We start from the raw sequence: 24,461 nt of genomic DNA on the forward strand, positions 1-24,461 counted from the left end.
TACTACAGCACTTCTTGGGTATTTTGGGTTTTAGTGTGTCCTGCTGGCTTGGCTTTGGTGCAATTGGACGCAGTGCCAAATGTTGTTCCTGAAGCTTTAATGTTTTCAACTCTATAAAATAAATATATTTATATAGTGTTTTTGTTTTAAATTTCTATAACCAATCATTTACCATTGCCTGTTTTTCGTTTAGCTTTGATGGCAGGTATAGTATTTACTAGGTGAACAAGACAAGCTGTCAATTAAATGGCCTGTTTTCTTTCTTCTTTATATTATTTTCATTATTTGTATTATGTAATATAGAAAAATGAAGAGTTAATGTATTCTTATCCTCATATTTATTTCATTCTTTTTTTTTACCTGTAGTATCAGCACAATTACACTTGACATGTAACTGCCTGACCACTCGTAATTCTCGACATTTTTGACATTGAGTCATTGGTCTTCCTTTCTTCTTGATTTCAATAAGAGGACGATCGACATGATTACAGTGGGATGCTCGATGTCCCTTTGTAACAAGGATTAGACTTTTTTTTATATATTGTATTGTATTTTTTTGGCCTGATTCTTAGGAGACTTTGCTTACTTTGATACAGGTTGCTAAAGAACAACAATACAAGAAAATTGACTTGAAATGAGTATAAGAAAAGAAGAAAGAAAGAAAGAAAAAAAGGTCAAAGATAATATAACACACGATAAGCCTTTTTGGTTTTATATTATCATTATTTTGAATAAGAAATAAAATTATGTATATGATGACTATTTACCGCATGACCATTTCTTGCCGTCTGCTAACATACTTTATAGGAATGAATTGAACTGAATTGAATTTCTACACAACTTGGCTCTCTCCTTATTTTCCCAGTCAATTTTTTTTTCTTTCTTTCTTTCTTTCAACCCCTACCCATTTTTCTCTCTTTCTCTCTCTCTCTAATTTTTTTAGATTTTCCCCTCTTAACCTTTTTGTTATTTTATTTATATAGCCATAAACTAAAAAAAGAAAGCTAGACAGTGTGGTTTTGCCGCCTTAACTCCTGAGGATCAATTACGTCTGTATATTGCAAGTCACTCCGTCAATTCGGCGTGAGAATTTGAAGCCATAACTACAAATTGTGTGCTCCCAGCCTTCTTTCTTCCATCTGTGTTTAAAATACTCCAAAGCACCTCACAAATATGGTGTTTTTTGTGCTATATGAATGTAACACAGATTCCTATATATGTATTACTTTTACTAAAGTCACGATATGCTTATTCATATCACTTTTGTAGCATAATTTGCATATATATATTGAAATAAGAATTGTCTGTAGAAGGCTTGGTTATACGTTTGGCTTATACTTACAGCGCCCTACTTTTTGTTTTTGTTTACAAATTGCCTATTAATATATGAGCTGTAAGAGATATATATACACACACACATACACACAGTGAGAGGTTTTATTGAATGAATGGTATATACTAGTCTAACAAATGTTAATTTAAACATTTTTATTGGTGAATTAAAGTCGTGTGTTTTAATATGTGTCGTAGTTTAAATGCTCAACGAGAGACAAAGACAGAGAAAACATTTTTGTGTCGAATAGATTATATGCCTAGAGGTTCTCTTTTTGTGTTACTTGAAAACATATATATTTTTGTATATAAAACATACACAGATATAATTTTATAATGATTATTGGTAAGAAAGGATCAAATGGTCCCATGTGGAAAATTGAGATCTGAAAAAGCTTAATGATCCGATGCTATCTGACGTTTCTTTTTTGTCTTTTTCTCCACATTAAACGCTTACTCATTTCCTCTCCCGCATCAATGGGTATCCAATGAGAAACGCATCAGACTAACCCGCATCGTAAAAAGGGATAGACAAAAATAAATAAAAAATAAAAAAATAAAAAAGCTATAACATTTATTTATTGAAGTTAGTCATTCCGACTCTTTTTCTTCCTCGGATATTTATTCTCACATTCTCCTTTTTCTCTTGCTCACTACTACTTCTTGGGTCTTCTTTTGCCACAACCATGCAATTGAGACACCTTAAACACGAGAAGGACTCTTCGTCTTCAATCGACAGAGAGTCAGTTCATGATCTTCCACTAGGTAAAAACTAAAATAAAGAAAAATAAAAAAAAATTAAGAGGCTTATGATCAATTGTCACATTGTTATAGCTATTAGTGAGCATGAGGTCAGTTTTAGTCACGGTGTTGAGCGTGAGGCGCAGGGATCTAGCTATCTAGCTTACTTTAACGTTGTCTGTGTGGTGGCCGGAACTGGTGCCCTGGGGTTACCCTACGCCCTGCGACAGGGTGGCTGGATTGGTAAGTAGTTTATTGTAATTTAAACATTCATGATTAAATCCTTGATTTTTTTATTTTTTATTTTTTATAATATATAATAAAATAATTTATTTATTTATTTATTTACTTGCTTACTTATACAAAATTTTGATCATTTTACTAGGCATTTTGATTATTGCCCTCAGTTGGCTTTTCTCCACATGTATGTTATATATATATATATATATTATATTATATATTTAGCTACTTTTACTGCTAATCTTCTCTTGGTATAAAATTTTACACGTCAAGCTTATTTATCTTTTTGTGGCTAGACTCTGGCGTAATTCTCATCAGATGCCTGTACTATAATGGTCATACTCGACTATCCTCTTACCAGGAAGTAGCCGAGGCCGCATTTGGTAAAATTGGAGGCTGGATTGCTTTCTTTTTCACAGCCATCACTTTGATCGGTGTACCTGTGCTTTACTTGCTCTTGGCCGGCCAGAATCTCCACACTGTCTTGATCGGAACCTCTGCGGAACTTACTTTTCCTATCTGGGTAATCATCTGCGCCGCTGCTGTTGCTGTCCCATTTGTCTTTTTCAAATCCATGAAAGAAGTCGGCTTCCTAAGTGCATTCGGCATGTTGGCCACCGTTATTGTGGTCCTGATTGTCGTCGTCACTGCTGCCAGAGACAGACCCAATGTAGTTAATGTTCACCATGATCCTGTCATCTGGGACCAATTCCCAATCGCTTTGAGTTCGATTGCCTTTAGTTTTGGTAAATATATATATATATATAAATTATAGATTATTTTCTTTAAAAGAAAAAAAAACAGTACTGACAAAAATCCTTATTATTATAGGTGGTAATCCAGTCTATGCTCACGTCGAGGCTGGTATGAGACAGCCAAAGCAATGGGGTCGCGTCGTAGCTGCTGGTCTCACTACTTGTGTCGGCCTCTATTTCCTCACTGCTATACCAGGCTACTTCGTCTACGGCGACCAAGCCCTGTCTCCGATCTACAACAACCTCCCCCAAGGACCCGAAAAGACCGCTTCCGCAATCATCATTACCGCGCATGTCTTACTCGCCTGCCCTATTCTTATCACATCTTTTGCTCTCGATCTCGAAAAGCTCTGCGGCATTTCGTCCTTCCACCATTCGCGCGTCGTCGAATCATTGCTTCGATTTGCTCTCCGTAGTTGTATGATCGTTGTGATCACTGTCATTGCTATCTATGTGCCCTTCTTTGGTGACTTTATGTCGCTCTTGGGTGCATTTTCCAACTGCGCTCTCATTCTTATCTTCCCTGTAATGTTCTATTTCAAGCTGACCGGTCTGCGCAACAAGTCCTGGTATGAGCTCATTCTCGGCTTTTTCACCGTACTCTTGGGTATTGTTGGTCTGATCTTTGGTACCATCTCGGCTGTCAAGGCCTTGAAAGATGATTTCAGCCAGCAATAATAAAATCACATTCGCTTTCCTACCCCTCCACTAACCCAACCTAACACAACACAACACAACACCTTCTCACACCCTCCAGCCACCATTCTTCTTATTCTTGTTACTCTTTCTTGGTGTGGTTCAATCCAGATATTAATGTACTAAATTAATGGGCCTTTTATTATTCTTTACTACTTTATTTTAGTTATATTTATACTATTTCATAACACCTTTATTTCTTTATTTCTATATACATTATCTTTTTTTATATCCCATATTTGTATTATCATTTGCTCTTCTTTATCTATTTATCTATCCATTCTTCTTTATATTGCTCTATTTTATTATTTAATGACTATAAAAATCTCCTCTATTTAATACCACCTGCGTAATAGGTTGGTTGTAAACATTCTTTATCACAAGAGCCGATTTTCACTTTGATAGTCATTGGGAGTACAAAGAAAAGAAAGAACAAAACTTTATCTTAGCTCAATATGTGTGTGTGTGTGTGTGTGTGTGTGTGGATCCTCAATATCTTGCCTTCCACAACTTCCATGACCACCTAAAAATGTAGTGTGTGTCTGTAGATCTGAGTTACAAGGCTAACCGCCTCACACATCCTTAAGCCAGCTAATTAGAGTACCTTTCTCTCTGTGTACAAAATATATAAATATAAATATAAATTTAAATCTAAATCTAAATCTAATTATATATAGATATAGATACAGATAAAATATTAGCGTACGGATAATAGACTAGTATGTTAATGATCTATTATTATTGATATTATATATATATGGATCTGGTCTATAATAGACAAAGATTCTTTTTATCTAAAATTAAGTGAATGAACCACAACCATCAAATGTGACCTCATTTTACAACCCTTTCTTTAATTCTCTGACCGCCACTCGCCCCCCTCTCCATGATCCCTTTTGTTCCACTTTAGCCCTCTTGTGTTTTGGGCTGGGGTATGCTACTGTACTTTACCTTTCTTTAATATACGTACACGCGCACAACCACAAACCTACTATATAGATATATAGATATATATAAGTAGATAGATAGATAGATAGATAGAAAGAAAGAAAGAAAGGAAGGAAGAAAAGAAAAGAAAAATACATAGATAATACAAAATTATAATTCATCATGCTTCCTCCTTTCACAAAGCGTGACATGCCTCCTCGTCAAGTCCTTACCACAGACCGCACAAAACATCGTCGCAACAGCAATTACTCCATCCAACTACCATCATCCGACTCGCTAAGCCTCGAGATGGGTCATTCGGGTTCTTCCCGTAGAGAAAAGTCTATGTGGGCCGTAAAAGACAAGGTTCTCGAACCTCATCAGTTTTTTCTCTCGACCACCTTTCAAAACTGCAAGCGTCAGTTACGCCAGGCACGCTGGCAGAAACTGCTGATGGCCGTCATCATTGGTTTTTTCATCTTGACATATTGGCTTGGTTTATTGAGCTCGAATGTCAAAGACGTGACTTTAGAGGAACAAGATCAAATCCCTATTCCATCCCAGACGCGCGATCAGCTAATTCTCTATCGCATCGTTGGTAACGATCTTCCTCCCCGACACAAGGAAGGCCAGACCCTTTCAAACCTACGCTTTATTCTCGAACACGAACCGGCATTCCCAAATACCCGTAAATTATTTGTGCTCAACCGTATTTCAGACCCTCAGAATGAAGCAACCATCATCAGGCTGTTGAACGAATACGGAGTAGAGTATATTCGGATCCCATTTGAAGAAAAGGTATATGAAAACATCGACTTTCGGCTCGAGGATTTCCCCGAGCCAGACTATCTCCACTCGGATGACTATAGACGCTTTTCAAAAGTCAAGAAATTGCGTGCCCTGGATTATACCTATCATGATAAGAATTTATACGCCATGAATAATGTAAGTTTGTTTTTTTTACTGTTGTTGTTGTTTGAGGAGCAGGAGTTCTTTACACTTCTTGTGTTGGATCTTCCCACCTCTCGGCCCCCTTTATTTCATTATTATTATTATTATTATTATTATTATTATTATTATTGGCTGGTTATCTGATGTGAACAGTAGAATGGAGGAAGAAATACGGCAATTGAACATGCACAGAGTATACCAAATGCAAAATGGGTAATGCCTTTTGATGGAAATTGCTTTTTAAGCAACAACGGATTCGCAGAGATAAAGTCCCAGTTGGACCGATTTGGTGGAGACATCAAATACTTTGTTGTGCCCATGACTCGACTCCTCAACAACACAGTCTTGCTCGACAATACAGAGGATCGACCAAAGGCCCCAGAAGAACCCCAGATTATCTTTCGCTATGATGCTACTGAAGAATATAATCTTAATATGCGATATGGTCGACGTAGTAAGGTATGTAAAGAAAAAAAATTAATTAATTAATTAATTAGAATATCATTTACACTTGTATTACAAGAATTAGAGGGGAATTTTTTGTCTTTTAAAAAGAAGAAAAAATTACGGTGAATTCCCAACAAAAGAATTAAAGAAGATAGAGATAACGGAATATTCATATAAATACTTTATAACAATAGCTTGAATTACTGTGGCGTCTGGGCGCATTGGAGAACCGTCGCCTGAATAGACCTACGGTACCTTGGGAATCGAGTGAAAGACCTTATAGTAAAGACAAGGGGAATTTCCGTACCATTGGATGGGTCTTTCGGCTGTTTTCTGGAAATCCTCAACAAGAAGAAAACAAAAAAGAGGCTTCATCAATCCGTGGATTTAACCGTCTTTTGGCTATCCAGTCTTCACTCGACAGTTTGGACGAGTCTATTGCTCGTCGTACATTTCGCCAAGACAAGCTGTTTGTGTTTGATGAAAAGGACATGGCGAAGGTGAGATATCATTACTGGGCTAATGAGCCTGATGTGGTTGCTGTTGTCGATCGTCTACAAGAACAAGCCGCGACTATGTTGCATTTTACTCAGCAGCAACTTGATCCTATGTCTGCTGCTGCTGCTGCTACTGCTGCTGACCCGCTGCAGCGCATGGATCCCCAAACAAACGATGATCAATTTCTGGCCTCGTTACCTAAAGAAGCTGGAATAGAGTACCTCGGACCACTCACTCACAACGTTACTGTACTTACATTGGCTAGCTATTTTCTTGGGGATGACCAGTATGGAAGATGTGCTGCAAACCTGATCCGAGTCCATTTTTTGAATGAATATGCGGTAGAGGATGAGGATGCCTACAGTGGTGCCCGTGAAGAACCGGACACTAGCCACCTGCTAGACTTTTTGTCAGATCAAGGCTATTCGTTCCCCAGCCTCAATCGAATTCCTCAGATAATCCGCAAGCATAACAGTAACCGGATCTTCAAGACCTCTGACCTGACCAAAACAGATGTCTCATCACTGCTGGATAGCATGCGTATCTTGCGTCGGATGCAGCTATTGACACACAAGGAATATATCAATCTTCAGGCCATCACAGCCGAGTTTCTCGAGTACCATATCACTTCTCCGACTGGTATTCATCTGGCTCAAATGGCAGATCATCGTGGAGTGTTTTATGACCTCCAGGTCACTGCATTGTCTGCGTTTGCCAATGATGTTCGCTTATTCTTGCGGGTTGCCAACAGATGTCGAATGCGTATAGGAAAGCAGTTTACGCCCGAAGGAAACCAGCCTTTCCAGAAGAGCACAGCACAAGCACGTCTCCAACAGCAGCTTTCGTCGGATTCTTTTAATATGGAAGACAAAGACCCATCCTTGGCCTCTGCTCTCAGTTGGCGTGTGTCTCTTCATTATGAAACTCTGAATTTGCAATACTGGACCGTACTGGCCAAGGGTATTCAGAATGCAGGTGTAGCCAAAGACGTCTGGCACTATACTGCAAAACATCAGGAAACGCTGTCCCACACTGTTGTGTCGCATTTGAAGCGCAATTATGGCATATTGGACAGTCTTTCTCCTGTAGATGAAGCATTTGCTCGGGCACGCTTAAGACCACTTGCATACATGGCCGAATCTGCATTTGGTAACAGCTTTGCCTCTGGAAAGTTGATTCTCACGGAAAAACAAAAGGAAGACCAGAACTGGATCAAAAATCATGTTAGAGCATTTGGTGCACGGTATTTGACAGATGTGGATCCTCAGGGTATTTTGGAAGATATGGTCAGAGAAGATGAACTCAAGGGACGAATGGGAATCCCTCCATTCTGGATGTTGGCGACTTTGAGCTCCTAAAAACACACACACACAAAACAAACCCAAATTACACACAGATGAAGCAAGTGAGTTGAGATGAAGTCTGCTTTTTTCCTCATTAGATGTCCGGTTTCCTTTCTTTCTTTTTCTTTTTCTTTTCTTTTTACTACTCCTACTACTACTACTACTACTACTACTACTACTACTTCCTTTCTTAATTGCTTGTTTCTTCCTCTTCCTCTTTTAAAAAACAAGTCGACATTACTTCTTTACTCCTTTACTTTTTTTGTTTTTTTTTTCTTGTTCCTGTTTTTATATATTCTTTTTTTTGCATGTCCTTTTATTTGTAATTCTTGTTTATTTTTCTTAGTTCATAAAAAGAAGTATCGCCTTGACTGGACTCTAGGCATGAAAGTATGTAAAAATAATAATAACAATAATAATAATAATAATAATAATAATAATAATATGAGGTAGATGAATTTGTGTGTAGGTTTAAAGTTAGAAAATAACGAAAGAAATAAGATAGAAAGAAAAGAAAGGGGGTTCTTCTTCTTTGGTTCCTTGATTGTTTGTTTTGTTTCTTTGGTTGATTCATTGGATTGTTGATCTTGTTGGTTTGTTTGCTATGCTGGGTGAGGAGTTTTTGTTGGTCGGTTGGTCGGTTGGTTGGTTGGTTGGTTGGTTGGCTGGTTGGTTGGCTGGCTGGCTGGCTGGCTGGCTTAAGATGCTCGGAGGTTAATGTCGACTTGCTTGAGTTTGTGCAAAGATCGGTTCTGCCATTGACGTAAAAGATTTGCACTCTCAAGTCCTGACTTGTACACTACACAAATGGTTCGTTCATCTTGGCCTTTTTTGCTCCCCTTTTTTTTCTTGTAAAACATATATATATTTGATACTTGCATTCTTTCTCTGTCTCGTCCAACTTTTGACTGAATTCTTGGCCAGCGCCAGCAGCGCTTGTTTGAGAATGGTCCATGATCTCTCTCAATCTTGCCTTGTATGTCTTTTGTATACATACATGTGTGTGTGTATTTAATTTTTTTTGTTGATATATACATGACATCGAATTGCATCAAATATTTTACCTTTTGCATCAAAGGCCCCAATGTATCATCTACTACTGTATCAACTAATTTAGTGCCAAATACATAGAAATAAGGACATGCTGACTGCAAATCCACGTTTGTTGGACTGGCATTGAGATTATTGCGTACTCGTCTGCCAAAAAAGCTCGGGATCTCCAAAGCAATCAGATTCCTAATCACCATCATCAGCAAAGCTAAACGGAAAACAAAAGCAAAAACTCAAACTCAAAAAGCGATCTCAAGCATCACTCACTCATTCGTTGTAGGAAGTCTATAAAATGACCGATTAGTTTTTTTTAGATGATCTTATTTTTATTTTTGACTATAAAATTACAGCAAAAAAAACCTACGTTAATTGAGCCATGGGTTTAGCCATCCAAAATGGAAGCTCAAGTTGTGTTGCTTTTTTGACCTTTATTTTTCAATATGAATACATACAATATTAATAATAATAATAATGTCAATAAGAAGGCAGTTTATCAATTTAATATGTCTCCGTGCAACATACCTCAATGCCATGCCCAGACAGATTCACTTTTGCACCCAAATCATGGTTTAATGTACAAGGTATTTTCTATACACACACACACAATGAATCAACACATTGTATTCACATTTATGTGCATTTATATATTTAAATATGTGTGTGGTGTTGGTGTGCATTGTTTAAAATGGCTTTTATTACAATATGTTCTGCCAAGATGGAATCAATGTCATAGTATTCGTTATTCTCCATTTTGACCCAAAGAGGAACAAACAAGACGCCAAGTCAGCGCGTCCCATTTTTTTTAAGAAATATAAAATAAAATAAAATAAAATAAAATAAAAGCGCGTCTTGAGGAATAATGTGGAAAAAGAAAAAAAAATTAAAAAAAAATAAAAGAAAAGAAAACTATAAGGAAGCTGTATGAATAAATTAAAAAAGAAAAAGAAAAAAAGGCCAATGAAATATAATACTTGTTTGTAAAATGTTAAATGATTAAATAAGAATGGATAATAAAGAAGTACAAGAAGAATAATATGAATAAGAAGTGTCTTGTGTATGTGTGTATGTGCTTTTTTTTGTTTTTTTTTATGATCAAAATATAATCGGTTCGTGTTCTTCTTCAAACATCGAGCGCCGTAAAGCTTGTTCGGCTCTGTTGGCTGTTGCAAGTCTCTGGTCTAGCATTCCAGATTCTGACCAACCGGGTGTTTTCTCTGCTGGTTCGTTGGTTGCAACGCTACTAAAGTCATTGTTCTCTGCCCATAGTTTAATGGCATCAAGCATGTCCATAATTTTTCTTTCGTTTCCACCAAATACATCTATAGTCATAGATAGGTAAATTTACAACAATGATGATTAATTTTAATTAATTTATATAGATAGATCAATTAATTGATTAATTGATTAATTGATTAATTAATCGATTGATTACTTGATTACTTAATTAATTATAGACTATTATTATTATTCTGCTGGCTCTTATGTGTCTCGATCCAACAAGTACATCATTTTCTTACCTTTGATAGTGTAACGTCCGTCAACAACAACGCCCTCACGTCCCATAAATTTAAAGGCTGCTACAATGGTATCGAGCATCTGCATGCTTACAGATCCACCCTTTTGTGTAGGTGCCCTCCGAACAACTTTGTGGCTCAGGGACTCGAGTAAGAGCACAAGTGCATCTCCATTACGGAAGGCGCTAGTCAATTCCACCACATGCTTGCCAGCAGGCAAGTGCTGATTGACCCACTCAATGTACTGTGCCCGAGTCCATGGTTTGGGGAAATCGGTTGCTGAGAATGACGAGTGCGATGAACTTTTATCGCTTGATGAAGAGACTCGGAGTTGTCGATGATGAGGGTCAATAAGATCTTCATCTTCGTCACCTAATACTGCCACTTTTTCTTGCTTGGTTTCGGATTTGCTTTCGGGTCTATATTTCTGGTAGAGATCTGGTACCTCGGGAATCTCACCCCCGCTCAGGTGGTGTGGGTACACTGTTACTCCAGACTCGCGAGTTTGACGGTATTGCAGTCCAACAGATGGATCGTCTTCAATCGCCATGGGTCCCAAGGTTGTTTCTTCCTCTTCCTCTAGCATTTCCATCTTAGCATCTTGCTTAGGCTTCTGTGGTTTATACATAATAACTGAAGGTGGACGAGGCCTCATTCTACGCGCAACGTCAAGTGGAATGGTAGAAACATGGTTCGAAGACATGACAGGTGCTGCAAAATAAAGAAGTTATAAACAGTTGCTCCTTTTATTTTATTTTATTTTATTTTATTTTCTTGGTATTTTGGTGTATTATTTCAACTTACCACTCAAGTCACGGGTAATAGTAGCCTTCATCAGCATTTGGATCCATGCACGCATAGAATCTTTGGCATCTGTGTAGAAAAAGAATGTTCGTTCTCGCTCGTGTTGTGCTTTAAAGCTGTACTTTCCAGCATGTATAGTTGCATCGACAATGATTCGGTATCCTCTCAAATTAATTATGCCTTTCATACGTACATCCTGACAAAATGAAAATAAGAGGAAACAAACAAACGAACATTTATTATTAATATTTTTATACATATATATATATGACAAGCGCATTTACCTTTGGTCCCTTGAAGTAAAACAGATTGGCACCTTTGAGTACAAACCAACGTTTGTTCCAAGTTCTGTAGCGATCGGACTGTTTGTAAAGCCACCCTTCATGCTCAGGCACTTTAGAATTACCATCGAGCGATGGTCGTCCAGCGACAAGCGGATCGACTGAAAGAGCAAAATCAGCCTGCTTGTCATGCTTACTTGAAATTGACTGAATTTTGTATATACAACATTTTAGGTTTGGTTATTTTTTCTTGTTAATATATAGATATGCAAATAGTGTTTGTCAAACAAATAAAAGAATAATACTTACGTGAATCGAGAAAGATCGTGAAGTATTGGGTGAACCATGAGAAGGAGTACTTTTGGAGGGTGTAGGGAAGACACCGACATCAAAGGGGTCTGTTCTAGCCTTGTTCATTGAATTGAGACGTGATGCGGGATGTTTTCCAAACAGATCTAGAGGTCTTTCATGACTTCGGACAGTTCCGGAAGAAACACTAGATTTTTTTGAGGAGGTGGTGTTGAAAGTATTGGTGCGACTGACATTTGAGCCTGAGTTCATGCTTTGGAAAGAGGGTGGCCTGACGCCTTCTCCGGACTGGAAAAGAGGTGAGAGGCGATGATTGTTGGAATCAGAGTCCCCCATGGCGCCGGCCAGCGGCGGAAGAGGTGCCTTGCGAGGATACTGATACAAACCATCACTTTCTGAAGAGTTGCTTTGAGAGAGATTGTTTGGGTACGCGCTCGGAGCTGCAGGTGGAAGAGAAGGTGGAAGAGAGTGTGGGGGTGGGGGTGGAGGTGGGATGTTTCCTGTAGACAGAGAGGTTCTCGGCAGCGGTTGGGGTTGTAAAGAAGAAGAGGACGGAGAGGAAGTTGAGGAAGACATTGCGGGTCCGTTCTGTAGGAATTTATTAGTATTACTGTTATATTTTTTGGGTCTTTTGTTTTATTTGATCTTGACTATCGGCTTACAAGGCTAGTGGACTCGTGGGTTTCTCCAATTGATTGTTTGTTTTTTAGCTTATTGATTGCGTTCATAACTTTGTAGCGCTTTCCATAGGTGGTAATCCCAAGCTCTTTTAGTGAATCGATGGTTAAATCCAGCAGGATGTCACCAGTGATTTCCTGTTCTGGAATCGAAAAAAAAGGCAATCAGTGTCACTTGTCGCCTCTTTGAATTTATGAACAATAAAGACGGATTAGATTGTTTTACCTATAAAGAGATCAGCCACCATGCCTAGGCCAACCACGATAAGCCAGTTCGCAACCTGTTCCACATCCCAGTCTTCTAATTTTTCGTCAAAGGTTAGTGCTATTGATGATGATGCTGCTGGTACTGCTGGTACTGCTGGTGCTGCTGCTGGGATGGTTGGTAGTCGACCTGCAGATTCGTCTGGTAAACTCGGGCGTCGTATGTTGGAATTAGTTGGTGCTGAGCGGGAAGATACAAGGGCAGGTGGATAATTTTGTTCTATTGGGATTTTTGGGGTTGGTAGACTTGGTTCAAATAAGCCGTCCATATCAAATGCCGAACTTGTTTTGTTGCTCTGATTGCTTCCGGTGGATGTATGCCGAGACGAGCTAGATACTCCGGAATTACTTGAAGGAGCGTGTAGCGTTTTTGGTTTGTTTGGTGAGGTGTAGCTCATTGGAAAAAGTCCAACTTCACCATTCGGGTTACGGCCCTATAAAGAATAGTAAACAGTGTAAGCTTTACTTTATAAAAAAATTGAGGTTTTGTTGTTTTTGTCATTGTTCCTGCTGTAACTGTAATATTGACGTTGGTCATGGCCTTGGACATTGTATTATTTATGGCCAATAATAAATAAATAATAATTTTACCTGCCACCAGCCATCATGGTACTTTTCATCTCTCTCGAGAACTTGAATGGGTTCTCCGATTCCGAATGCAATTTCGTCTTCATTTTCGGCTTCAAAATTATGAACGGCATAGACGATCTCGTAGTTCGTCATACTCTTCTTATTTCAGTAACAAGTTCAATGGTTATAAGAAGTAATTGTGAGGTCAATTAGCGTCGTGATGCCCTGGAAGGGATCCGGTGGTAATTAGAGGTTTGGTTGTGTGAAGAAGGAGTCAAGCCACCAAGGAGCGGAAAGGAATGAGTAGAGTGAGGTTGACACGAGAAATAGAGGAATTTTGTCAAAGACGAAGGGCAAACTTAATAGGAATGAGAAGCAAACTACTGTGCATGGCGGAGTGTGGCATGTAGTTACACAGTTATGAGCACCTTTCCTTTTCTTCGCCTACTCCACCTGCAATACACCATACTCAACTTGTAAGATAAAGAACAATAACAGACTGATGATAATGACCTAGATACAAGGTACTTTGAGATCCTAAGAGTTCAGAAATCAGTATCTCTTGCCAAGGAAACGTAATTTAATGTCTGTAGTGTAATGGTGTGGATCAAACAAGATAGTTAAACGTATGACCAAACACTGATGTAGATGAAGCATCACCTTCGGTTTTATTTCTGGTTATAGAATAATTGTTACTTTCAGATTATAGATTGGTTAGTTATATTGGGCTTTTTTTAAGAGGAATATATAAGGGGATTCGATCTCTAAGTACCATGGATTTTTGTTTAAAAAAAATTACTACCAGAATTTTCTTTCTATGTCATAGAGTGTAATATGTATACAATATAATCTATACTATAATCTGTGCTACTCTCTAGTTTTGGTGCCGCCAAATACATTCATTAACCATGCTCTTTGTTTCATGTGACTAACAGCATAGAATACATTCCGGCCAACTCGCGCCACATTTCACATTAAAATTGACTGTACAAGCCACCACTTTTTGATCGTGATACTGCATATACAATCCCACCTTGCTTTTGCACATGAAATTCTTTAAGAAGGGTTTAGGGTAAGATGAGCTAAAGAGAAATCATATGTATAGATGTTATCCTTTAAGGTTGTACGCTCTTACTCGACCGAATACTAATCAATGTCTGACATTGTCAAACATAGTCTTTTTTTATTCTTCTTTTATAATTAAATGTGTACAGAGGTCTTGTAACTTTACCTTTATGCATTACAAAGAAAAGGCTTTTGTAACATTAAACTATCAGAATATGCAAAAAAAAAATCTGTGCGTTGTATTCAAGAACACTTTGTATATCAAAAAGGAGAGAAAGGGAAAAAGAGACTTTAGTCTGTACTCCATTACCCTTCCACAGGCTTATATTGTCGATCTTTAATTCATATCGAGCAAGGAAAGAAGAAGAATAAAGAAAAGGCTTGACAATAATATCTGGTTTAACTGGTGTAATTCACGCAAGATGAGTTTACTTTCCATTTACACTGTGATATTACGGGATAATCATTTTCCAATCGTCCCAAAAAAAAAAGTCAATTGGATTTAGCTCAACTGGGTGGGAACATACGGCTACAGGCTATTCGCTGTAATTTGCTTTGTGTTGCTTAGAAAGCATTACAGGAGTTCCAACGTTGCATTCTAACCAAGTTGTATTTCTTGAAATCCTAAAATGACATTAATGACCATTTTACACATGTTAAGCCTCTCTTTACTGCAGTAAGAAGAGAAAATGCATTTCTTCTTTCTATATTGATTTTCACACAATCCACAAAAATTGGGAGTAGGTCCGTAGTAAGAATTACCTTGCACAAACTATATAAAGTTGGAACAATAAGAACCAAATTCAATCGTCTCTCTCAAAAAATTCAGAATCCATTTCTCTTGTGCTATAAAAAAAAGCTTTGTATATCTTAACATGCATGATATGTTCAAGTGTATCAATTCATTACGATACTTGTTTACAAATCTATTAACAAGCATAGACTATATCTTTTCCTTTCGATTATTCTTTTCATTTCTTTTATTACATTGGTTTTACTCTACAATATATACAGTCAATGATATGTATTTATTTTGTCCTGTTATTTGAATATCAAGCGCACGGTCCACATGCCATTGTGGGGTCTATCTAGAGATAAAGCATACTAATGTTCTTTAATGTTCTTTTCTCCACAAGAATACCTTTTTATAAAGGATTGTGTCTATGGTACATTATATGATATAGTAACAAGACATTAAATCCCAATCCGACATGATAGACAAAATGTAATGAACATGTAACCATTGAATATTTGTAATATATCTTGTTGACCTTTGTCGTGTATTTAATTATCTATAGAGTTTTCACGGCTATTGGGTACTATAGTCAAAGCTTTAAAGTGAACCAGACGTGCTTACATTGTATGGTTGTCTGCATATGCAACCACGTGTTACTGTCATGATTACACACTACTTAGTAATGCAGTAGAGGACCCCCTTGATATAACAGCTCCCTTTAATAAACTAACCTATATCAGCAAATTCGGTGTACACGGGATACTGAATTAAACAGTTAAATAGTATAAAATCAGCTTGTTATTTCTATCAAATAATAAGAGTAATATTAAGTCAAAACAGAGAATATTGCCTGTGTATATTTTCCTTTTATCTTTTATTCTACTTTATTTTTTCTATGAAGAAAAAAACTATATATTAACATTATTTAGGGCTAATTAGATGGCGTGCTACTATTTATCATAAAGATGTGAATTGTTTAAACAGCCAATAACACGCTTCTTTTTCTTTTATGTCTAGGGGACGATAGAAAGGTATGCTCAGTAACGTTTTTATTGGTAGTAATATTATTAGTATTAGTATTAGTATTAGTATTAGTAGTAACAGAACAAATACTTTATGTTATTTAATACTTGCGAAAGTCTCATGGTAAAGGTAGGCCGTATTATTTATAAAATAGAAATAATACGATTATTTTATTTTATTTTATTTTATTTTATTTTATTTTATTTTATTTTATTTTATTTTATTTTTACAACAATATGGCTTATTTGGATTTAAATACCAAAGTCTTGGGTGCTGAGCGCACATGAACGCTAGAGTAGATTTTGAATGATAGAAAGAAATTGAAGTATTTTTGATTTTGTAATTCACAAAATTGTCAGAATTACAAGTATTATACTTTTCTGTTATTTACAATAATTTGTGTTATTCTAATATCCTAAATAGAGAATCTAACTTTCTTTTTAGGAGAAATCTGCGTACCTTTGAAAATTTAACTCACAAAAAAGGGCATTTTGAGGGTGAGTATTGGAATTCTTTCTTTTTTCCCTTTTTATTTATTTTTCATTTCTGATAATTTTGATAAGTTCATCCAAAAATGTAAAAATATAGTAAAACATATTTGTAAGACGCACAATTCGAGAAAATAGGGCGCATTTTTGGGATAATTTTTTAAAAGCTTTTTTTTATATATTTAAACAAGTTGAGCATACATTATATATATATAATATTGCAAAAACGTTTAATGAGTTAATAACCTAAGAATACTTTTCTGTACTGTTTATTTGAAAAAGAAGATTCATTCATAAAGGTTAGTAACTCTTTAAAAATACGCCTTGTATTATTGAATTGAGCGCCTTACAGATCTCTTATTGCCACCAAGAGAGCAATATATCAGTAGCTTGGAATTTTAATTGAAGGTAGATCATCATTATAATTCATCAGAATACGAAATGCTGTCCTTCAACCTTTCTTTTCAAAGCTTGTGACAGAAACATGAAACGTAAACATAAAGATGACTCATCTGAGAATTCAGCAAAAGAAAAAAGGTTTTAAAGAGTAAGTAGCGAACGTATACATTGCTGATGAAAAGAAGCATACGTTATTTTCTGGAAATCCTCGCCTGCAAGTCCTCTGAATTTTATTGTCGTGGGTTAATGGTGAACCAAGAATAAAATCGCTTGCCTAGTATATTTACAGCCAAAAACTAAAGAAAAAATTATCATGGCCGTCATCTATTGGAAAGACAGATGCTCTCAAGGTAATCAAAGAATTTCCTTTTACCACGTCGTTGAACAGAAAGCAATTCAATTCTTTACGAGAACAAGTCCTTATATCTATTAACAGTGATCAAACCCTAATATTTGAAAGGAATCTGCAAAAGATTCAACCGCATAAGACGACAGCTTTAAACTTTGTCAGTACCATTAGATCAAGGATAAAAGATAGTACTTTTTGCCGTTTCAAGTATATCGATAAACGTGGATATCGCTTTATTTTATATTCTACCTATTTATTCGTTTTAAATAAAATCGGTTCAAATCGACGCTCAAGCATTTTGGAGACTAGCGAAAGAATCTGGAATTGAAGACTATCCTAAAGGCTCCAAGAACGAGGAAATTTCTAATTTTTATTACAAGCTTTTCGGTTTCCCCATAATTGGTTTTCGAGCCAGAGAGAGTCTTTCTAATGACAAAAAAGCATTCAAGTAAACCATTAACAATGACTTTTAATAGTATTTCAACATTAAACGATTAATATTAGGAACGTTGTATATTCTGATGGCTATTCAATATCATTTCTATTCTCAAGACCCACAAAGAAAAGCAATTCCAATGCCTCCCAAAAAAAAAACCTGTCGGATTTTCGGAATGAAATCAAAGATGAATGTCAAGTCTGGGGCTTGGACCATGGGACAGTAGTATTGCAGTGCAAGGAAAGCGTTTTCAAGGTTATTTGGAATTAGGATGTGATGGCTGCAAAGAACAATGGCGCTTGCTTGTCCCCGTTCCAGCGTCCTCCGGCGTCAGAACAATTACAATGAGTGTGTGTTATTGATATAACTCTTTAACACACCCTTACAGGTAGATTTAGCGATCATTTAATAGATTCATTCCATTTCTCTGATTTCAATTTTTATTTTTATTTTATCTAAAATAGGTAAGCAAACTTTTTAAACTACTACTGTAATTCGTCCAAAAAAAATTAACATCATCTAACCTAATTGTGCGCCTTGTATAGTGTGTTTTACTGTAAGAAATCTTTACGGAATCGCACGAACCAATGGGAAGTGTACCTGACAAATTGTCTCAAACAAATGAAGAAGAAAAAGGCAAAAATAACAAATAACAACAACAACAACAACAACAACAACAAAATTATCATAATTCTTAAGATTACTAATAAATCTTATTATTACTGTTATTACTGCTATTATTATATTATTATTGTTATTATTGTTTTTGGTAAAATATGTATTTAGAAATTATATTCAAAATAAGCATTTGAGATACATTATTCACAAGAAAAAGAAAAGAAACGAAAAGAAAGTGAAATATCAATAAACTACTTCTTTAGATATTAATGTAAAGAAGTGTGTAGATTAAATAATTGAATAATTAAATAAAATAAAAAAGTAAGAAAATAAAATAAAAATAAAAATAAAAATAAAATTGTGTTGACCTTTACGCTAGCTTGATATACATTTGTGGTTCCTGACCCAGGATGGTGGATCAGTGTAGCCATTAGGAGAGCGGCTGTAGCTAGTCATGTGATCTTTACCCGACTTTGCTCACGCGCCATTCTTCTCGTTTCTCTCTCTCTCTCTCTCTCTCTCTCTCTCTCTCTCTCTTCCCTTTGCTTTTCTTCTCCTTCTTATCAGACTAGTCGTCCATTCTTCCGAGAATCCCATGAAGACCCCTGTAAGGACAGTTCGGTGGATCGAAGGCGACAATTCAACACAAAATACCGAAACTCAGAGCAATTCCCAAATCCCCTCTGGAAGAGATCCCTTGCAATCTTACCTTTCAGTCCACAATCATCCATCAGCTCCAATCACTCCAGAGATGACAGTCGACGATGACTTGGAAGCCGACGAAAATGAAAATGAAAAACGGTCTAACCCAGCTTGGCCATTTGTATTTCCCCACAATTTTGCATTGACCCCACCCACTGTATCTTTAGATTCTCGTCTAGATGACGATGAAGGTGCTGAAGACAGTGATTATGATTACGACGACGAAGACGAAGACGAAGACGAAAATGCATTCAACCAACTCTACGCCCGCAATAAGTCTCTTTCCACTGCTCCACCCGAGATTGTTCATGAGCGTTTAGAATGGCAACAAATGCTTCAATCTGTCTTGATGGGCGAAGTTATAAAATCTGAAAAGAAAAGACTCTTGAGCACAGACCAATTCCAACTCCAGAAACCAATCGAAGAAATATGGCTCTCCTTGAGAGCTCTTTTACGTAACCGTGGAATCAACGAAGAACAGAAATATTTACAGGAGAGCAGAAAAGAGATTGACAGTGTGATCGATAGGGTAAACAAGTTTAAGGTTGATGACACAAGTGACCAATCGCCACTAGTCCAAGTAGCAGAAACTCTTAAAAGCGTCGATCGTATGGAGTCTTTATACGCTACCCGAGCCGACACAATGGCAGCACATCCCAAATATGGAGAACCAGCTTTTCAAGTAAGGCTCGATGCTCTAAATGCCTGGTATACCATTACCCGTAGTCTTCAGATGCAACTCAAGATCCTCAGGGACTGGACAGGCTCAGAAGACCTTCAGATCGCAAGAAAACAAGTTGATCTCGACGACACATCTCCAATGTCTTCCTTCCTTCATGTCAGACGTCACAATGATCCATCTTTTCTTGAGCGTATCTTAAAGGAGTCTGCTCTTCAAGACACTTTTGACAAACGTACCTTATCTGCCCTTAATTGTCTTTTGTTGAAATCAAAACAAACAATGGTAGAGAATAGCAGTCTTTTCCAGGAAATGAACATGCCGCCATTTATTGCCCAGTTACGTCAACTTGCCCATTTTCCTATTTCGCTCGTAGAAGAAGCCCTCAAACTACGCCTGGAATACAAAGACCGTCTCAGCGAAACTCCAAGTCAAATGGTAGATGCGATGATGGAAGATTATCGTGGACTACTCGCACTCGCATGTCGAGTCAAGCGCCAACATGAGGAACTTATATCTCCTGCTCCAGGGTGGGAGTTTAAGGACTCTGAGTGTCTTGATTTAGCATATAACAATGTTCTTATGGAATCGCTTCGATTCTACTTCAAACTTATTGCCTGGAAACTCGACATTGAAAAGGAAAATAGTCTGAGGATTTGTGAAGTTATGGAGAAGGAATGGGAGTTTCTTTTGAGTACGATTTGCTGTGTCGTTAATGAAGCCTTTGATGAGTGCGCTGAACATTTCTGGTAAGTATTCAATTACAAAAAAAACGTGTGTTTCATGTCTCAGTCATGAGAAAGAATCTTATTTTCAATAGCCATTTGACAGAACGTCAGTTGGCTGATGTGATGGAGGACTACATCACAAGCCTTGAGGCTCCACTCGAAACTCTCGATAATGGCGTCGAATCTGGCTACACAAAAATTCTGCACACTATGCGTATGCGTGCTAGAAAACTCCTCCAGTTTTCAAAGCAAGTATCTAAAAAAAATTAATGGTGTGGATAATCAAATAGATGGCTTGTTCTGACTGTTTTTATAGATTTTTTATGAGCCAGTTCGAGAATTCTGCAGAGTACTTGGTCGAGACTGAGAGCTCTGATGATTTTTCTCATTGTCTTGTAAGCACTGGGCATTTCCTTGCTTATACAGGCACTTTTGAGGAAGATCGAGTATATGTAATTGCTTCTCCATCCCTTTATGGCCGCGAGCACCAGATTCAACCCATTTTACATTCTCAGTTTTCCCACGAAAAAAGTCCTTTAGGAACCCCAGGACCCGGGATGAATAAGTTAACAGAAGAGTTTGGAGATTACATAATTCTCTTGTCCCCTTGGCAAAATATCATTTGGACTGGAGAGATCGTCAATGTCCCTATCCCATCTATTCCGGTTGGTCTCAAAGCACGTCGTGCACGGTTGATTACAGGAGATGCCAGATTCTTAAGTATTGCCAAGACATCCTTTGGAGAAGCTGTCAAGACCTCTGGAGTCCAGGTTATTCATGAACAGCGAGCACATCTTCCAAAACTCAATAGACAGTTGGCCAAAATCAAGTCAACCGTATTTAAACTTGCTCAAGTTACTATTTCGAGCGTGTGCACCATCAGACAAAAAACTCTATCATTTGGATGTCAAGAATTAATTGAAGAGTGTTTTAGCTTTGCAAGTGATTTTGGCGTCCGAAGTGCAAAGTTTCTTGACATGTCAGCTCGCCTTCAGCTGGATCTCAAACTAGTTCAGTTAGCTAACAGCTGGATTTGCTTTATTACTGACGACTGTATACCGACAGACCGTAAAACTTTCAGATGGGCTGTGGCTGCTCTTGAGTTTGGTCATTTTATGACTCGTGGTGCAAGCATTCTGTCTCTGAATGAAAATGAATTCGCTACTCTTCAAAGCAAGGTTGCGCACTGCATTGCACTACTTATATCCCACTTTGATGTACTTGGCACTAGATGGACACATGAACTCAAAGAAGAACAGCAAAGGAAACGAGGTGCAGCTACGAAACGGACATCGTATAGTATCAATAAACGAACAGATAGTAAAGAATCTATCATGACAAGCTCAACATTTGGATCTGCTGCCGACAACACAATGCTAGCCAACAGTGTTATTTATATCAGAGATGCGTGGATGCAAAAGATCATTGATATTGAAACAAAGCGAACAGAGAATGAGCAGGAATGCAAACTTGTTGGTAAAGTCTTGGACGACCAAAAGCCTGAAGACCAGTCCCTTGTCTTTCTTGCACCATCATCCTCCAATCTCTCTTTCAGGTGGCAGCAAGGACGGTTTATCGGCGCAGGCACCTTTGGATCAGTTTATCTTGCGATTAATCTCGATACATCCAGTGTAATGGCTGTTAAAGAGATCAGGTTCCCTGACTCTAGTTCACTTTCGGCACTCCACAAGGCAATTAAAGAAGAAATGAAGGTGATGGAAATGCTAAACCATCGAAATATTGTACAATATTATGGAATGGTAAGCTGTTTGTTATCTAAAATGTGATACAGGTACTAATATTCAAATAGGAAGTACATCGTGATAGAGTTTTCATATTTATGGAATATTGTGAGAACGGAAGTTTAGGCACTCTTCTAGAAAATGGTGGTCGTATCGAAGATGAGCTATATATTGTCAGTTATGCCCACCAGCTGCTTAGTGGACTGGCATATTTGCATGGAAACAATGTAGTCCATCGTGATATAAAGCCTGATAGTAAGTCTGGTGTTACAATAAGAGAATATGAATTATGTGAACTCACGGATTTTTTACTATTAGATATTCTTATAGATTACCAAGGCCAATTAAAGCTGACTGATTTTGGTGCTTCCAAGATTCTTGCCCAAGGACAAAAGACAATGGGAAAGACTACAGTAAACATGAATGCGAATAGTTTAGCTGGTACTCCTATGTACATGGTAAGAAATCATGTACACCCATCCCGCTTCTATATTAAATATGGCTTTCATTCACTAATTTTTTTATTTTTATGTTTTTTTTTTAAAAAAAAAGGCACCCGAGGTTATTACAGGTGGTGATACTGGTCGTAAAGGATCTATGGATATTTGGTCTCTTGGATGCTGTATCGTACAAATGGCAACTGGCCGACGCCCTTGGAGCACATTAGAAAACGAATGGTCTGTCATGTATCATGTCGTTACTGGTCATCCGCCTTTGCCGGATGTATCCCAATTATCTACCCTTGGTATTGATTTTCTGAAAAAGTGTTTTACTCGTAACCCAAATAAGCGCCCTTCTGCTGACGAGCTACTCTCTCACCCATGGATTGTTGAATATCTCGACACAAATAATGGAGAAGACCAGCAACTTCCGGAAGACGAATACGTAGACAACATAGGCACTGGACATTCAATGCACAACTCTGTGGATGTCTTTGAACGCCAGATGAGCGATAATGGACTACAGCGCTCCATTAAATCAATACACACATTCTCTGAGCCTGTCCTTGTCAGAAGTATCCTTAACACATTTTCAGGGGACCTCATCAGTGGTACTGAGATGACTACAGAAGAGGCACAGTCCTACTTTAGAACCCTTGCAGATGTATCCGAAGTTAGCGAAGACCCGATCATTAGCTCAAATCGTTCTGTTGATTCATTCCCTCGATCCTTACCGCGCTCCATCAGTAGCACTGGGATTACTGCAGAAGACACGCAATCTTACTTTAGGAAACTTACAGATGTATCCGAAACTAGTGAAGAACCAATTATTAGCTCTAATCGTTCTGTTGATTCATTCCCTCGCTCCTTACCACGCTCCATCAATAGCACGGGAATTACTGCAGAAGACACACAATCATACTTTAGGGAATTTGCAGATGTATCCGAAGCTAGTGCAGAACCGATTATTAGCTCAAATCGTTCTGTCGACTCATTCCCTGGATCCTTACCACGCTCCGTCGGTGGTAGTTTAAGAAGTCTAGGCGATGAAGATGATATCTTCAACAGACCTCTTTCCCCGACGTGATAAATCAAGAAAAAAAATCAAGGCCAAAAAAAAGATATCGAGAAAAAAAAACAAGAAACCTCATAAGCGTCAAGACTTATGTACTTTTCTTTACCTGTACAGCGGACACTTTGCCATCGAATATTACTCAATCTCGGCATCATATATTATTTTCTTGTCCTCAACACATACTTGAGCTGTTTCGTCCTTTTGATATTATTGCATTCTCCTAACCCAATATTGTACTCTCTATCTCTCTCTCTGTTTCTCTCCCTCTGTTTCTCTCTCTGTTTCTCTCGTGCCATACTTTCTACTATCTTTTAATGTACTGTAAATGAACATTTATAACATTTCAATTTAGTTTTATACAACAGTAATAATATATATTTGTATTGACCCAAGAGTAAATAAATTAACTGTCTACAGAATATTTACAACACCAAGAATGAACATCATATATATATAAGATCATTTCCATCTGTTACTTTGATATTTACTTTGCTTTACGTTTATTTTATATATATATATATATATAGGAGAGACATTAACTTCTGAAAGTTATTCTTCTTTTGCTCCTTATATGAAAAAGTT

The 24,461-nt window shown here is 37.4% G+C and overlaps 7 protein-coding genes across 7 annotated transcripts; 4 read left to right on the plus strand and 3 right to left on the minus strand.

The window, feature by feature from the left end:
* Positions 1 to 343: 343 nt before the first annotated feature.
* PHYBLDRAFT_118415 (copper fist DNA-binding transcription factor) lies at positions 344 to 511 on the minus strand (the record flags this gene model as incomplete). Its single annotated transcript, XM_018428631.1, has 1 exon — positions 344 to 511. A coding segment is annotated over one exon (168 nt), but the record flags the coding sequence as incomplete, so codon positions are not given.
* Positions 512 to 1,958: 1,447 nt separating this feature from the next.
* PHYBLDRAFT_189016 (hypothetical protein) lies at positions 1,959 to 4,137 on the plus strand. The gene is made up of 5 exons (XM_018439599.1): positions 1,959 to 2,097; positions 2,167 to 2,316; positions 2,459 to 2,497; positions 2,610 to 3,059; positions 3,145 to 4,137. Exons 1-5 carry the CDS (start codon positions 2,019 to 2,021, stop codon positions 3,744 to 3,746), a joined length of 1,320 nt encoding a protein of 439 aa, XP_018285572.1. The 5' UTR covers positions 1,959 to 2,018; the 3' UTR covers positions 3,747 to 4,137.
* Positions 4,138 to 4,874: 737 nt separating this feature from the next.
* Positions 4,875 to 8,353, plus strand: PHYBLDRAFT_189017 (hypothetical protein; the record flags this gene model as incomplete). Its single annotated transcript, XM_018439600.1, has 3 exons — positions 4,875 to 5,636; positions 5,799 to 6,101; positions 6,284 to 8,353. 3 exons carry the CDS (start codon positions 4,875 to 4,877, stop codon positions 7,943 to 7,945), a joined length of 2,727 nt encoding a protein of 908 aa, XP_018285573.1. The 3' UTR covers positions 7,946 to 8,353.
* Positions 8,354 to 8,628: 275 nt separating this feature from the next.
* PHYBLDRAFT_151439 (hypothetical protein) lies at positions 8,629 to 9,730 on the minus strand (the record flags this gene model as incomplete). The annotated part of the gene is made up of 7 exons (XM_018432684.1): positions 8,629 to 8,729; positions 8,840 to 8,912; positions 8,995 to 9,166; positions 9,248 to 9,265; positions 9,345 to 9,406; positions 9,503 to 9,568; positions 9,680 to 9,730. 7 exons carry the CDS (start codon positions 9,728 to 9,730, stop codon positions 8,629 to 8,631), a joined length of 543 nt encoding a protein of 180 aa, XP_018285574.1.
* Positions 9,731 to 9,928: 198 nt separating this feature from the next.
* On the minus strand, positions 9,929 to 13,730 carry PHYBLDRAFT_183548 (hypothetical protein). Its single transcript, XM_018438790.1, has 8 exons — positions 13,421 to 13,730; positions 12,792 to 13,263; positions 12,551 to 12,708; positions 11,889 to 12,476; positions 11,583 to 11,786; positions 11,299 to 11,494; positions 10,498 to 11,205; positions 9,929 to 10,299 (listed from the first exon to the last, which is right to left on the minus strand). The coding sequence occupies exons 1-8, from the start codon at positions 13,550 to 13,552 to the stop codon at positions 10,073 to 10,075; spliced, it is 2,685 nt and encodes an 894-aa protein (XP_018285575.1). The 5' UTR covers positions 13,553 to 13,730; the 3' UTR covers positions 9,929 to 10,072.
* Positions 13,731 to 17,214: 3,484 nt separating this feature from the next.
* On the plus strand, positions 17,215 to 17,787 carry PHYBLDRAFT_69404 (hypothetical protein; the record flags this gene model as incomplete). The annotated part of the gene is made up of 2 exons (XM_018442090.1): positions 17,215 to 17,258; positions 17,400 to 17,787. 2 exons carry the CDS (start codon positions 17,215 to 17,217, stop codon positions 17,785 to 17,787), a joined length of 432 nt encoding a protein of 143 aa, XP_018285576.1.
* A 1,477-nt stretch (positions 17,788 to 19,264) lies between these two features.
* PHYBLDRAFT_118337 (hypothetical protein) lies at positions 19,265 to 23,201 on the plus strand (the record flags this gene model as incomplete). Its single annotated transcript, XM_018428626.1, has 6 exons — positions 19,265 to 20,643; positions 20,766 to 20,874; positions 20,955 to 22,382; positions 22,433 to 22,619; positions 22,683 to 22,822; positions 22,917 to 23,201. Coding segments are annotated over 6 exons (3,528 nt in total), but the record flags the coding sequence as incomplete, so codon positions are not given.
* Positions 23,202 to 24,461: the final 1,260 nt, after the last annotated feature.

Source organism: Phycomyces blakesleeanus (genome assembly GCF_001638985.1).
Source record: "Phycomyces blakesleeanus NRRL 1555(-) unplaced genomic scaffold PHYBLscaffold_29, whole genome shotgun sequence".
NCBI lineage: Eukaryota > Fungi > Mucoromycota > Mucoromycetes > Mucorales > Phycomycetaceae > Phycomyces > Phycomyces blakesleeanus.